A 16,488-nucleotide genomic window follows, 5' to 3' on the forward strand; every position below is an offset into this window, starting at 1 on the left:
CTCGTTTTACTTTGACAGTGTCTCAGCTGACGTTTGTTAATCATTTGCATAATAAATACCACATCCTACAGATGGTGTGTTACAATAGGACGGTGTAGTTAAAAAGTTTGATGGATTTTGTTCCATCGTCACAGGTGTGAAGTAATAATTCATAGATAAATAGAATAAACCTGCAACTATCACACAATAAGCTATTCTTATAATTAAATAAACATTTAAGTTCATTTTAATCTGACATTTGTCTCTATCTAGACTCTCGCACAAAACAAAACAAGACATTTTCATACTTATCTTGGTCTGTGAGAAGTTTGTGTATTTACAGTTTTCTGGCGTTTTATTAAAACAAAAAGATTAATTACTAATTGGATAGTTTTTATTTCCAGCCCATGTTGTTGCACAACGACATTGAGCATTTGTTGGTTTAACAGACAAACAACTGGTTATGGCAGTTGCTTCGTATCAGTGTCATGATCAACTTTGTCATCGAGTTACAAAATGCTAATGGGTACATGCTGTAGCGGAGATCACACACAACACTTTGGATTAATTCAGCCAAAATTTGCAATGAAACCTACTTTTCAAAATACTTGGGGTTAAATACTTCTGAGATTGCTCATACAAGCATCTTAAACGCAAAACAGCAATATGTTTGTCTGTCTCCTGATAATTTTCTGACTTCTATCTGTGCCATAAACTGAACACTGGACACTGGTCACAAATGCATCTTTTTTTTTATTTATTTATTTTTTTACATAAAAACAAAGCTAATTTCCCTTAAAAAAATAAGTTGCGCACTGTAGTGTTTAGAAAACATCGCTCAACTAATTGTGAATAGTAAACTGAAGACTTTTTTCAGCTGTGGATTAGTACCAGCAGGATGGTGTGGTTTGTTGGTGTTTTAACATAACAATGAAGCTGTATAGCACTGAGAAATATTTAACGTGTCACATCCTAGTGAGTGGGATCAGTTTATGGCTGCAGAATATCAACAGTTATCCATTGCTATGCTTATACTTTACCTCAAATGTAAACCGATTTTTTTATGAGCTATGGAGAACCTCAGGGTTCTTCCCCAAGTCCTTTTTTTTTTTTTTTGCATTTTTCCCCAGTTAAAAATCACCCAAGACATATAAAACATAGTTGGTTACTTCTGGACCCAGTTACACTGGAAACATTCGTGATCAATACCACACTAGGAGTCATCTTACTGGTTTCTGTTTAGATAAACTAGGGGTCAATTGTGATTTCTTTTTTCCATTTTACAGGAGCTGACGTCTTTGATTTTGTAAATATTGCTCACACATGTACTAAACTTGTTTCATCTAGTTTTAACTAGAGCTAAAGCGAATGGTCCTTTCCCAGTTTAAGATAATTTCCCTCAACTTCACTGAGTGACATAAGATTGCTGTGAAATGGTTTGTGCTGACAACTTTCAGCCTCATTTAGCAGCACATCTTTCAAAGAGTATTTATATTTGTGGTCGTAGTTTGTGACATTACTTTGTCCCTATTATAAAGACAATAAAGATTTACTTCATTTAAAGACTATTCGGACAAAATGTGGGTGACCAACATAAAACCAAAGGCTAAAGGTGCTCCCTAAACACTGATATAATGTGGTAGTAAAATCCGTGATCTTGTTAGCCACAGTGAAAACAGATATTTATAGATGATTTCTAAGTATGGGGGACTTTAACACTGTGATTTTGCTTTATTAATTGCAGTTCCTCCCCTATGTGAAAGGGACACCGGATGTCCGGACCATGGCTTGTAACGGGAAGCCAAGCGGCCTGAGCTACGGTAAACGAACCAGAACATGATCTGTCTTGAAGTGAACCAAGATTTCAACATCCAGTTCACTTCTGCTATTTTGATGTCGATGGCTGTGAAAAGGCAAAATTGACGTGCAGAAGTGACTGCGGTCACTACACAGCAAGTGTCATTGCTCAGATCTTGTGTAACAACAGGGCATCCTTGCAAAACGGACGTTGCCTTAAGTATTAGAGCAACGTTTGTGTCTGACAAGAGTTTATTTCACTATAATATTGCAGCATTGCGGAGTGGTCAATAGGAATATAATGATGTATCATTAACAAGGGAAATATGAAGGCAAGCGTGTGAACGGCAGTCAAACTAGTTCAGGGGCCTCTCATTTATAATAATTAGACAAGAAAAAGGTTAAAAACTCAAAAAGGCCACGGACGATTGTCTTTAGTAAGGCAAGGCACACTCACAGAGTTTACTTAAACGTAGCAATATGAAATACACCATGAAAATCTAGCTAGGAAATATCCACTCCATAGAGTTACATGTAACTCATGAATAATACGGATGCGTCTAGCGTGATATGTAACTCTTAGGTGGTTCAGCCTTTTTTTTGAATAATTAGGCTGTAACTGAGTAACTGAAATAGAGTTAACTAGAGCTATATTTTAAAGGTAAATGCTAAAATAATAAATGGATCAATAAATACTCTTACTAACCTAAAACATAAAAACCGTTTAGCCATAAATTTATTCATTTACTTTCCACTACTTAACTAAAGACTGCACTTGAAGGAGGTGTCATCTGCTAATCAATATGCAACTGAATTATCAATAAGCTCTTTTAATGACAGCGTTTGTTTGACTGTGACACACTCATAGATAAGTGGACGCCTGTAACTCTCAGTGTGGTTCACTGAGCGGGTTTAAAAAGCAAAAGGAAGGGAAAGACATCCTGCTCGTCTTTCGAGGTGCAGAAGTTTCTATCAATATTGAAAGTTGAGCCCATTACACTGTTCCTCAAAGCTCTCCTCCAAAACTTTCCTAGATTACTAGACAGGACTTGGCGGTCACTAGAGAATAAAACATTATGGAAGTGAAAATTTACCATCCTTTCTGCTGTAATTAACACATTCAAGAAATGCTACATTCTTTACTTTAGAAGAAGGAGAAGAAAGGAAATATGAAACTTTTTCCATGTATAGGATCAAAAAATACTGCTGCTAAAAAGGTTAACATTGGGTTACATTCAATTTGTATTATGAAAACCCAGTTGTGGATTTACTGGGGAAATAAAGCTGTGGTAGGTGTCTGATCTCTTGTCTGCGCTGAAGAGCCTGTGGGGAGAATATTTTCATAATGAAACATCACTCCTTTGTTTCTGAGCTGCTACACCAGCAAAATCACAGAGAGCATCTTCATACAATAGTAGTAGTGATGTGTAGGCTTTGACATGTACAGATTACTCAACAGGAAATAGGGTGTGTGTTGACGCTGGTGGCAGCCATGAAAACATCACCACCCACACTAGTTTAACTATGTGGCCACTCTCACGTTCACCGTGTCGTACCACCTCATTCCTAAACGTTGCTGTTGCAATCACAGAATCACTGACAGGTTTGGCCTCTGCCAACTTCAGCGGCGCATCAGTTCACCGAACCTATCCCACTGGCTGCAGCGAGTTGTCTCTTTCCTCTGTTGTTGTGAGGAGAACATCAGCAGCAAACCAAAAGAACACGGTGATGACATTGTGGTGAAGCAGGCGGGTCACTGAGCTTTTGTTTACATGTGGACCATATGTCTTCAGCGTCATCGAGGACGGATGCGGGAGCTTTGAAGCGCACCAAGGGGGAAGCACCAGCTCAAACCTCTTAGTATTTACGCTATGACCTACATGCATGAACTTTGCCTGTGACAGGCGATAACTATGTCATATCGACGTGTGCGTCTGGCAGTTGGTCCTCAAGTGCAGCAGGCAGGGGGGAGAGGAACAGGAACAGGAACTGCTCACGGGTGAATGTCTCAACAGACATAACCAAGACATCAGCCTCTGACGGAGACACTGCAGCTTAATAAAAACAGCAACACCGTGCTTTTCCATTCGAGGTGAGAACTGTCAAGCTGCTTGTTTTGCAAAGATGTGGCCCCCGTTACATCATCACACTGAGGCATTAATGCCTATAGGCAGCTGCTTTTAGCTACTTTCTTTAAATCACTTTAGTTTATATGGCGTCAATAACCCAAATTATCTCAAGACACTACAGTACCCTGAGCCCGAGACATATCCACAGTGAGAAATAAGGAGATGTTGGCAAGAAAAACCTCCCCTTTTAACAGGAAGAAAGCTTGAACAGCTCTCATGGAGGGACCCATCTGCTTGAGGTCAGCCACTCAGAGACACAGAAGAAAAGAGGTAGTTGGGACAGAAGAGAAGGGAGGAGCGGAGATGAATTCACATTAACTGAATTTAATCTGAATAAAGTCCAAAAAACAAAGCTTAAACCAAAAGCCACTGGATTTGTTTGAGTTTTCTTGGAGACGTTTCACCCAAACAGTTCCTTCCAAATGACAAGTTTAAGTTGTTATTTCAGAACGGTGGCGCGCTGTGTTGTAAGCGGCCGATAAATATCGTCTGTATACGTTCAGCAAATGAACATGATGCAAACAAGAGCACATGATGGCAGATGATGTGTGAGACGTGGAAGGTTGATTAAAGGTTGGATAAAGGCGACTTTACAAGTGTTCGTAGTGGAACGCTTTACAGTTTAACTGTTACTACAACTGTTTAGCCCAGTTGGTCAAAGGGCCACGAGATAAATCAGAGCAGTCGTGACATGATTAACAGAAAAGCAAAGTAGAAACAAGCCAGATTAATATTTTTCCACTATTTCGAATCTGTGCTGTTTTAAAAGGTTGTTTACTATTACACGCGCCTCCAGCTGCTATTTAAATGAAACCATCTGAGGAACAACTCCTTGTGAGAGGCTTCGACAATACAAAGCTCTGAAAGTGAGAGGCCTCATACTCAAGAAGCTGTGTGTCACCGGTTTAATGTTCCAAGGAATATAACGAGTTAAACATGAACCAACCAGCAGCCGCTTAGCTTAGCTCGTCACAAAGCCTGGAAATAAGTGAGAACTAAAGATTACTAATTAACATATTATGTCTATAAAATCAAGTTGTACAGACATAAGAGTGCTGTCAATCTTCAATCTAACTCGTAACAATGCACAGACATGACGTGTCAGTCTGTGAGACAGAGTTTATTACTTCAGACTGGGACAAAGTTTCCAGGTCTTATGCTAAGCTAAGATAACTACCTGCTTTTTATGGCCCGTCTTTGCTGTCCAGACATTAAACTGGCTTCAGTACAAATCCAGTCAGTGTTTTTTTCTAACATGCTCTGAAAATGAATCACTGAGTGCAGCAGTCAGATAAATGTAATAAATGCCTTTATTTCTCCCTGTGAAATTTTGCAACGACAACAAAAAAAAAAAGTTGTTTTTCATTCACTCCCCCTCTGGATAGTTTTAAGTTTTGAAATGGTGAGGGCATGAAGAGACACGGCGCACCTGACGGCGTACTCACACCTTGTGGTATCAGCCACTCATTGTACAGCGTTGCAGCGTTTTGGTGACTCAGACATTGCAGAGTCACACTTGGAAAGAGCCGACTCTCCTCGCATTCAGGAATTTCCTGAAAAAAGGCTCGACTCCCTGTGAAAAGGATCTGCAGGCGATGGGAGAGACTTACAGTCAGCGAGCGTCCCACCCACCCTCACAGCTGGCCAGCTATTGGGAAGTTCCAGGTTAATAACTAAACGCAGGACACACGCTGGAGGAGTCAACAGGGCAGGCCAGATATCCCTTTTAGTCGACTGTGACTGTGGAGTCAGCATTGTGTACGGTTAGGCTGAGTAAAGAGCTACTAGAGGTTAACTCATTTAACATTTCAACCTCTGGTTTTCTGCTGTGACACTTTTGTTCCAGGACTCACAAACACTGAATGTGTGGGCCTGCTAGATGGCACACATAGATGTGAGTTTATTTTTAAAGTGGTATTCCGTTTATTTATCGTGACGTGGCCCGTGACAGCGTCGTCAGATTAGACGGGCTCTGTAAGTTCAATAGAAACAACTGTGGCTTTAAGAGGACTTCCGGTCCCCGGTGATACCTTGATTGTAGTTTTCCTTCAGCAGCGTGTCCTATCTTGTTGCCTCGCTTGACGTCAGAGAGCGGTTGTTGGGAGTGCTATTACTCACTCTGTTTAAGTTGCATTCCTGTACAGCACGTACCAGTGCCTGCCTCGAATTTCCCAAACAGGAAGTTCTAGCCAAGACTGTTGCCAAATCATCTGCGCTACACCCATGTGGTGGAGCTTACTAAATCAATGCATGTGTTTCTGGCATCTTCACCCTTCCTTTAGAGTTCACACCGACTTTACACTAGAATTAATACGGGCTCACTTTGTAGCCGTGTGTGCTAAAACAGCTGGCACATCAGCCTTAAAACTGTGTGTGTCCAAAAAAACGTGTTTGCCTGTTTTAAGAGTGCCAGAATAAATATTGGAATTTAAAGTCCAGTTTTTTTTAAGCCAAAGCTCGCTATCATGAAAACTACTTTTTGTACAAATGGAAGAAAAACGGAATATGAACGAGAGACACATTTGTGCCATGAAGCACAAACCCAGCACATACTATCCCCTTAAAATCTGAAGGCAGTGCATGTCCTGCCAATAGAGCAATACTCTTGGCTCTGGTCCAGTGTAAATACAACATAATTGATGAGCAAACATGGGTACAATAGAGAAAACAGGAAAGAGTGGGCTGTAACAAAAAGCCAGAGCTTCATATTCATCGATAGGTAGGCGAGCGCCACGGTCCCACAGAGCCACCCTGTGGCCTTCTTGAAGAACTTCACCCTGGAAGCCGAGACCGGTGTTCAACGCGTTTTCTACAATGAGGTAGAAATAGAAATGTAACATTAAGAGTACAGAGGAAGAAATGTGTTGATTAGATCTAAGTTACCACAACAGTTTTTTCATATCAGTAAGAACAAACTTACAACCATCAAGGCTACAGGCAATGGACCATTTTTTAGTTTAGTGAAGCATTTCACTGAGTTAAAAACCTCACTAGAAATGAAATAGCATTTAAAAAGAACCAGCACAGGCTCATTCCTCCTGTTCTTGTAGTTAAATTAGGGCCCGTTTACATTCAGTGTCAACACGCGTCCTGGGTGATCTGATCAGATGTGGGTGGTCGAAGTATTTCTCTTCACACCTGATGCTAAATTGTGACTCCACAAGCGTCTTGAATGATCACTCATGTTCAACGCAAACACCACCGACACCTTTTGTGTCGTGGTAGAATATTGATCAGGTCTGAAGTGCATCTCGTTTGAGGTCACTCTTGTATTTTAAGCTGGATACTTAAGATCCCACCTCTGGTCTGACAAATGTTAAAAGCAGGTCTGCCACCGCTGAGATGAACCGTCATAGGTAATAGATTACACCAAACGGCCACATACAGCTGTGATCGTCCACCACGCAGATTCTTTAGACGTGAGGGAAGCAGCACGCCTTTAAATATTACATATTAAAACACAGTGAAGCAGTTCTTAGCTGCAGATACAACCTGCTCCACAACTATTTTACTAAATGGACCCAAAAAAATTTTTTTATGTGTGATTAAAGTGTCATTTCATTACCTCTGAAATGGAAAAATGTGCTGTTTTGTTTTGTTCTTTTTAAATATACTTTCAGTGTGAAAAATGTTAACTTTGGCTCATTCAGAAAAACCAAAGTCAGACATTTGGATATACAAAGACGGATTCAACCACATAAAGGAGGTGGGAAAGAATGTGATTATAGACGCAAATCTGTTCTTAAAAAACACAACAAATCAACAGTAGACAGTTTCTTCTTTATTTAAAAAAAGAAAACAACAAATGTAAATAAAAAAATACATGTTTTTGAGCTCAGCGTAAGTATAGAAAAACAGGAAAACCTGGTGCGATGCACAGGTGCTGAGATTTAATCCCATGCTGAAGCAGAACAAAAAAAAAAAAAAAAAAAAAAACTCAGCACACTGAATCCTGATTTTACTCATATGTGTGTATTTAGGGTACGTCCGCGGAGAGGACATTCATACATTCTAAAGAAAAGTACAGCTATTGGACAAAGTGCTGAACTTTGTTGAGTCCCAAAGGGTAAACGAATGCTAGCAGCTTAACTAATCTCTTCTTGGGACAAACTTGTTGATTCATGAATGCAGCATGCTAAAAAATAAACAATTATACAAAACAATATTGCCAGCTCAGGGCCATGCCATGATACAACAGATAATAATCACTACAGTGTATTGTTTTCATCCCTGCGCTGGTGTTTGTTTTTTTGGTTTATTTAAAATCCCTGGTTCCCTGTTGATAAAGTAAAAGGTGACCCATTATTAACTATTTGTATTGCTGGCAAGAGAGTCGGCTATTCGCTACTTTTCTTCTCAGTTCGTTAAAGCTGGCACGCGCGTGAGTTACTTTACAACAGTTCATTTTCCAGTGTGACTGAAAACGGTAACTAAAGCCTGGTTAAGTTAGAACCTCAACGTGTGATCTGCTATTTGACTGGAGGCCGAGGCTCATCACTCTATCCTATTCATCTCGCACCGTTCATTTATTTTTTTCTCCCGTGTCAATGTTGAGCTACGGGGGAGAGAAAGCGCAGAGGGGATCAAATATCAGGAGGGAAACCTGGTCTACATCTCACATTCGACTGTAAATGTTACATTAATATTTCTCACTGAGCAGATTCAACTCACACAAGAGAATAAAGTTTCCGTAACTACCACTCTCTCGAATGCACAGACACACAAAAATGCAAACCGTATGTACTCAACCAGGAGCCAAACACAGGCCACCGGTGGGGTCGGATAACAATTCAGTGTCGTGCATTATCTTATCTAGTGAGCACAGGGTTGCGTCCCTTTTTTTACTTTCACATACTTTATCTTATTGTTGGGTTCAATAACAAAGGAAAGAACATTTCTCTCTTACTGGCATATCTCAAAATATTTCAGTCTGATCAAAAATCTGGCTCTGTGATTTCTGGTCTGTTGGTTTTTAAATAAACGAGAGAAAAAATTGAGAAAATCGAACTGACACATGACTCTTGGGGATTAAATGGAAGAACACATTCAAGTTTCATTTGGTAAATAAGAGACGAGTGTTTAAAAAAAAAAAAAAAAGAAAAAAAAGGGCTTTGCCTCTAGACTGCGATGAGTGTTTTATATTGAATCTGCGCTTGTGTCAGCACACGCATTTATCATGAGACACCTGAAAAACTGAGGCCCTGAGCATCCAAGATGACGTAAAGAAAGAAGGTGGGTGACGAGGAGGAGCCGGCCGACTGCTCCCACTGCATTTGGAAAATTGAAAACGAGTGAATCTGCTGAACACCACACAATCCACTCACTCGCAGAGTCAAAGCAGGCTGATTGGCCAGCCACGTCCACTTTGAAACATCAGTGGAAACAGAGGGGGAGCGAAGAACGGAGGGCTGGGGGAACGGACATCAGTGGAAATAGGCTCGATAACAGGCGTAAGCACTGAGAGCCAGCGCTGTGCACAGGCACACGTTGGTTAGTAGAGGGGACCACATCCCCGGCACAGGAGGTTTTTCCTTCGGCTCCTTTGCTGCCTCGGGCAACGCCGGCTCTTCCAAGTCATGCTGCTGCTGCTGCTGCTGCTGCTGGGATTTGTTCGGAGATTTGGAGGCAAGATCTTGGATTCCTACTTGGTTATCGACCTGATCGGCGCCGTCGGAAGGCGGCGGGGGGGCGGGTAGGTTCCTCCTTCGCACCTCCGGCTCTGGCGAGGACCTGAAAGAGAAAGCAGCGTAGCAAGTAGATCAGAGTAAAGCTTTAAAGTCTCAGCGTGGCAGCTTGGTTTTATCTGATGGATGCAGCAGTTGGAAGATTAAAGGATATCGCTTGACAAGTAGTTGGCAGCACAAAGTCTTCACAGTTCAGACTTGGACTAGTGAGTACGCAAGTGTAACGTGCACAGCACATTTCCAAACATCATAAAAAAAAATGAATCATACAAACAAGCAGTAGAGGTAGAATGAGCCCCATAATTCATCAGACTAAAACACAAAGCTGCCACTAGATATTTCCAGTGAGGATCACGTTCTTGTTAATTGGTTAATTGCTTGGTTCAGTTTCCACTTTTCTAAAACAGTGTAATGAGATCACTTATTTACATTTAGTTAACGGTAAGTGAGGCTAATTTGCACATGTAGACAAACTTAGTAGCTTAAAATATGAGGTGTTTACAAAGCCAGAGTGGAAGCTTTGAAATGATTAATAAAAATATTACACTACATATGTACTAATGATCTTCAATCCTCCAGAGTCCGTATTTAAGAGCCAAATTTGTCAGGTTTGAACGACCAACTACACAAATCCAAAGATTGCAGATAGGTCAGCTGTCTTTTACAGGACTGACCATTAGTCAAACAGCGTTGAAAACTACAGACAATTCATGGGAGGAAACTCAAAAGCCGGAGAGAACTGCTGCTGATTGAGATTTCACACCTGCACTGAAGTGATACAATGTAAGCACAATGAGGAAGGGCTTTACACATCAAAGACTAGGAATGCTTTATAAATAGTCACTGCAACCTAATCCTGTCCTTTGAAAAGATATTTTGAAATTAGGGTTTGGCTGAAGTTCCACAAGAAAGGTGTGTTTAAATGTTGTGTCATCTACGGTCAAGTTGGAAGATTTCCACTCCTCTATTCTCTATCACTTTCTATTTGGGCTGTATATTCACTTCATTCTCAATTTCAGCATAATTACTCTGGTCCAGTGATGTGTCTGCCTGCGTAGATACACTGCAACTCCTTCATTTGTTCAGTCAGCTGTTACACCCTCCCCCTCCTCCCTGGTTGTTGGGGGCATCAGCTAAAGTCTGACCTCAGCACGGGCCCTCCGCCACTGTGAGACATTTACACTCGTCGAGTTTCTTCTTCTTTTATTTTTCTACTTCCTGCTTCACTTTCAACAATGGCAGCTGAAACTTTTGCCAAAATTACATACAAACGTCTGCATCTCCAAACCTCCTAAATTAACCTTAACGATTCTTTATTGATCCAAAACAATGAGGAGATGGAGCAGGAGAAGCTGAAAATGCTGAAGCGGAAACACACTGCTGCCGTACCAATCATAGCTCTTGTGCTCTGCGTCAGCACAGCACATTGTGACATAGCTGAGGACGTGCACATCAGCTATGGAGCAAGACTCCGTGTGGGTGTCTGCAATAACACAGGAGCCTCCGCATCAATTAACGCAGAAGCAAGAATTGCAGGTAACTGTTTCCCCACTGTCTAAATCTACTACCTTCACCTGGGACTCGGCTCTGTGATGGCTTCATTTTCATCAGCGTCCAACCAACAAAATATTTCATCTTACGAGTTCTTGTTACGTCAGTAAATTTCACTCCTTCACTTCCGAACCATCTCTCCGTTTAACAGTGTAACAGTGACGTTTAAACTCCAACGTGTTTTGGATCGTTACCCCAGACTGTAGGTCGCCACGTGTTGAATGAGCTCCTCATTTCCAGGGAAAAATGAAGCCTCAAATTTGCCGTTCTGAGGGTCTCTGGGAGGAGGGAGAGGAGGAGGAGGGGTGAACTCTGGAGGATCATCTTCCTCGTTTGAGAGCTCTTTCCACGACTCCTTGAGGAAGGAAACAAAATGCCATCAGTAAAAAAGAAACTGTCTTTTTTTTCGTAAAGCATGTATAAGCACCTTGAGAACAAATCAACTTACCTGCACAGATGTGTCGCCCTTGATGTACTTAGCACCTTCGATGACGGCCAGGTAGGAAAAACGAAGTTGATCAGCAGTCTGGATCAAGCCCATTCGGTAGCGTCGCATCTCCAGCAGCACATCCCGAATGCGCACTGATGACGGGTCCTTACGGAGGGACATCTACATTTAACAGTAAAAACATTCAGTATGTGAGCTTTATGTGTCTTAACCAGCACCAGTCAAGACATTTAATACTGGTTGATTGTAATGATGATCAAGAAATGTAGTGCTATTTGGCTCTTTCTGTTTCTTTAGATAAGTGCTAATTTTATGTGGAAAGTAAGATAGGGTGTCAATGTCACATTTTCTTAATGGCAGAGTTCAGTACAAACCAACAAGAGGCAGGTGTCTACAAGACAAAAGGTCCCAGAACGTCCGATGCCAGCGCTGCAGTGCACCACCACCGGTCCCTGGTCGGAATTCAGACAACCCGACTCGCGCACCTTGAACAGGAAGTTAAGGAAGGAGGCGGGAGACTCTGGTACTCCAAAGTCAGGCCAGGTGGTGTAGTGAAATTGTAAAATTTCACGTGTCTCTTGAGTCTGCAGAGGAAGATGACAAAAAAAAAAAAAAAAACATAACTGATGTGTCTACGCACAAACAAATAGGGATGTAATGATTACAAGTTTCATGATAAACCACAGCAAAAAAGGTTAGCATTACCGCTTTTTTAAAATTTTTATTATTATTAAAGCCGTGTCTGATTGCCGCACGAAATAATTCGCAATAATGCAGCTAATTTCTCGAAAGGCGGCAGCACTCGCTCCCTCAGACGCTGGCACGCATGCGCAGTTTGCCCTGAAAACATGGCGTGATGTGGTGACTTGTCACGTTTTGTCTGTCAAACTTTCCTATAGTTCATCAACAGAGGAAGCTGAAGTTTTAAGTGTCACTCCTGTAAGAATACATGTTACTGACTCAGAGCAGCTGCCACTTAATTATGCGTGTTTGGTCTGTTTCCGTACTGCCACTGCTCTGCTCTGCCCCGCTTCAAGTATGAATATTCACATATACTTCGAATGGAGGATCCTAAAAATAAAAAGTAAACAACAGGAAGTCCAAACACAGATCTGGTAAATTTTGAGAAGAAAGGATTCTGTGTTAAAAACAAATGCTAAAGGAAACATTGAAACGTGTTTTGTTTTTACAGGAGTAACATTAATATGTGTTGTCTTAGTCAGATAATAATAATAATGATAATAATGACAATAAATGTGTTTTTCCATTATTTACAGAGTGGGCGTGCAGCAGCTAAACCCAGTGATGCTATGACTATTACACCCTTAAGTTCATTGTGCTCATTTTTTTGCTGAAGTTGTTTTTTCAAAATAAAATTTGGTCATTTGGTTTAATGATTTCAGCGTGTGTGTGTATAAGTACTTTTTCAACATTTTGAGCACATTTCAACACAAATAATAATGATAACCGCGATAATTTTGGTCACAATAATCGTGTTGTGAAACATTCAAATCGTTACAACTCCACAAACGAACCAACTCAAAAGAGCTTCCAACTTACAGACAAATTTTCCAACTCCAGTTGACGGACTGTGTAGTAGGATTTAATGTCTTCTGAGATGAAAGTAAGCTTGAAACTGGTATCTGTAAAGATGGCATCTTTCTCCTCTCTGTGTGGCCAGTATTGGGCACATTTAATCTAAAACCAAACAAATGTTGACATTACACACAGATGTAAGATTAAATGAGGCTCGATGACACGGTCACACATCGGTCCCACTTACAGATCCTTTCTCTATGACTCGATTCAGCATCACTATGCCGCGGGTCCTCTGCTCCCATACCATCTCCCAGAAATGGCCGCATGTTGTTGGAAGGGGTCCCTGAAGATAAACGGTTACAGCTGGTTTTAGTCGTAGGATAATAAAACATCATAGAAACAGTCTCTTTAAAGACGACTTTATTTGCATCACTTAGGTCTTCACACCCACGCCGTTTCTCCCTCATCTAACATGTTAACCACAAGTATCGACTGTTAGCTTACCATCTATTATGGTCAAGTTCACTCACTGTATAAAACCGTGTTGACAGATACTGATGAGGCATAACATTATGACCACATTCCTAATGTTGTGCAGGTCTCCCTTGTACTTCCACAGAAGTTGCAACTTATCATAAAATGAACAGGGTCCTTCTGAGGGTGTCCTTCGCCTGTCAGTGTCAGTGGTGTGTCTGATCAATGTATGAGGATATTTTAAAGTATTTTTAATGCTTATTAATGTACAGCAGCTGTCACTGATTAGAACTTCTTCCAAAAAGTTTACACTCCTACAACTATGTTTTACTTTATTGTCATACAGTGTCTTCATACACCAGCTTCTCACAGAAGGAGTTAAATTTGCTCACCTATATATTACATCTACCCCATTTATAACTGCACAAGAAACCACATGCTCCAAAATATTCAGAAAGTTGAATCTGCACCTCCACAAGTCACATAAACACAAAGCATCATGAGGGGTTGAATTCTTCTGCCTTAGTTTCAGCTTGGTGGACCTAATAAAGTTATACCTGAGTGTACGCTGCGTATAAATGCAGCAGGCAGGGACTTAAAATAAGGCACTGCCACGCTGTCCAACAGGAAGAATAATGTCTCCATCTCCACGTGTAGTGAATTAACCCCATGCTCACCTGAGTTAGGATATAGTTCCTCTGTGCCTCTTCTACTGTTATCAGGCTGGCATTAATGTAGTCATTTGTCCCCAGCTGCAGACATATTCTGCTGTGATCAACTGAGGACAGTAAGGAGAGAGAAAAGTGTCTTTTAAAAATGTGCCACAACCCCCAAGGGAAGATAAACTCAACTCTCAGACGGATACAGCTGCTGAGACGAGCAAACAAAATAACGTTCGACTTTAATACCAAAAGGTCAACTTTTCTTGCAACTTTTATCTAAAATGTGAACAACGTGAACCAGTTTTAGATTAATGAATTTCATTAAAGACCGGGCGGCATATGCCAGTAAGTATTTGCAACCCAGTACGCATGATTTGCATAGCTTATTCGGTGTGAAAAAGAGGAAGCCACACGATCCAGATGGTGAATTGTGACGTTTGGTAAAAATACAGTTTGTTAAATAATAATTTATGTTGAACACTGTACACTTTACTAAAAGCAGCCCACATGGGATGCTTTTATAGGTAAAGTCTAACTTGTTTAATGTGATTAATACTTGTCTGATTGTGTTGCCAGTTTAAAATTGCTATACTGCAATTAGTTTTTTATACAAGTTTTATAGATATTTATCATTATCTAATTGTATCAGGACTATGGATGAAATTCATCTGTTGAACTAATCCTGTAAATACGTTGTGGAAGAATATAAACAACACTGACTATACACACAGAAGTCAGCTTTCACAGATGACTTTCAGAGGACTGTAAGGTGCATGTAGCTTTACCTACATTAACAAGCATTATACTGATATAATCACTACATACACAGTAATAAACTGGGAGGAATAGATATGTCAGTATGTCAGTGCTGTGCCTCTTCTAAAACACCACCTTCGTGTCATTACTACAGATCATTACAACGCTAGGACCTGAGGAGAAACAGCGATAATACAAACCGCTTGTACCCTAAATAAACTGTGAAAGGCTCAGTCGAGGTGATGCCGCTGCTTAGAAGACGTGTGATGTCTGAGCAGAAATACATTACTGACTCCAACAGCTCCGTGGGAAAGACTCCCACACTTTTACGAATTTAGAGGAACATCCTGGCACAGGCGAACTTACAGGGGCTGACATCTCTGTATCGGTTCCGGGTCTTGTTTTCGGGCAGTTTGGCGACCTTGCATGGTAGTTCACAGGACTGGTGACGAATCTCCTGTGGCAGAATAAAAACAAACATAGCTTTATAGAAGGGTTACCACATTAAAGGAAGTCTATCTGTAAGCTTTAAAGGAGAATGCAAATAGTCACCAGAAGGAGGCTTGTTGCTTCCATTTTTTTTTTTTCTGCAAAAAAACTCACACCATGATCTTAATGTGGATCCCACAAAGGTGTGGGTGAGACTGTTACAAATGTCAGCGCACAAAAACACACGCACTACAATCAGCTTGACATTTAATTAACGCATTTTTGCAGTAAACTGAGGATGAATCTTTTAATATGTACATATCACATTGCTGATTTTTTTTTTTTTTTTCAGATTAGATTTGAAAAGCTCCTGGATGGGATGAGCTGCTCGGCTTCAGACCCCGGGCAGACTCATCAATCATCGGATAGGTCCGAGCAGGAAGAGCTCAACTGAACACGAACAATACCCGATATCTACAGGAATAATACCTACGCTAGTGCTAGTACCCGTTGTGTATTAGCTACTTTTTGGCCTAATCGTGACAGGTCCGTTTCCACCTTGATTTTGCCGAGAGGTCCTACCTGATAAATCGCGTTCCAACTCCCGTTTTCATCGATTTCCCGAAACTCGGCTTCCATTGCTGACAGTCCAGCTGCCGCCCTTTCTTCTCCCCTCCCGATATGGACAACCGCAGCTCCCTTGGCAGCTTAAACAAATCGTAGGCAAACAGTTTCCCTCGGTATCTCTACTGTTGGGTATTTCTCAGTCGTAGGTCTGCATAGGTTACCTTCTGGGCCCGCTCCGAGCGGAAACACGCTGCTAGCTCCTCCTACACTACACGGTGTCGCCGCCGCCGTCCTTGGTTGGCTCAAAAAGAGCAAAATGTGTTTTTAGAAATACAAAACTTTCCGTTATAGATCTTCTGAGTGTAAAACCTGGGTTACAAGCCCTCGTTGGGTCTGTAAATACAACTTTGTTGGTGTATAATCGTCACTTTACCATCCCTACGGCGGTAGTTAAAACCGAACGGCGGGGACGC

At 41.1% G+C, this 16,488-nt stretch overlaps 1 protein-coding gene across 1 annotated transcript; it reads right to left on the reverse strand.

The window, feature by feature from the left end:
* Positions 1-7,666: 7,666 nt before the first annotated feature.
* On the reverse strand, positions 7,667-16,470 carry ptpn1 (protein tyrosine phosphatase non-receptor type 1). The gene is made up of 10 exons (XM_047578938.1): positions 16,237-16,470; positions 16,031-16,155; positions 15,386-15,476; positions 14,279-14,379; positions 13,372-13,470; positions 13,149-13,286; positions 11,963-12,172; positions 11,589-11,750; positions 11,335-11,495; positions 7,667-9,635 (listed from the first exon to the last, which is right to left on the reverse strand). Exons 2-10 carry the CDS (start codon positions 16,085-16,087, stop codon positions 9,329-9,331), a joined length of 1,326 nt encoding a protein of 441 aa, XP_047434894.1. The 5' UTR covers positions 16,088-16,155; positions 16,237-16,470; the 3' UTR covers positions 7,667-9,328.
* Positions 16,471-16,488: the final 18 nt, after the last annotated feature.

Source organism: Mugil cephalus, chromosome 1 (assembly GCF_022458985.1).
Source record: "Mugil cephalus isolate CIBA_MC_2020 chromosome 1, CIBA_Mcephalus_1.1, whole genome shotgun sequence".
NCBI classification, from domain to species: domain Eukaryota; kingdom Metazoa; phylum Chordata; class Actinopteri; order Mugiliformes; family Mugilidae; genus Mugil; species Mugil cephalus.

Coding starts and splice junctions, on each gene's coding strand:
- ptpn1 (XM_047578938.1), bottom strand. CDS start 16,087: ATGGAAGCCGAGTTTCGGGAAATCGATGAAAACGGGAGTTGGAACGCG. Junction 15,477..16,030: donor GTTGGAACGCGATTTATCAG/GTAGGACCTCTC, acceptor ATTCTGCCACAG/GAGATTCGTCACCAGTCCTG. Junction 11,496..11,588: donor AGGGCGACACATCTGTGCAG/GTAAGTTGATTT, acceptor TCCTTCCTCAAG/GAGTCGTGGAAAGAGCTCTC.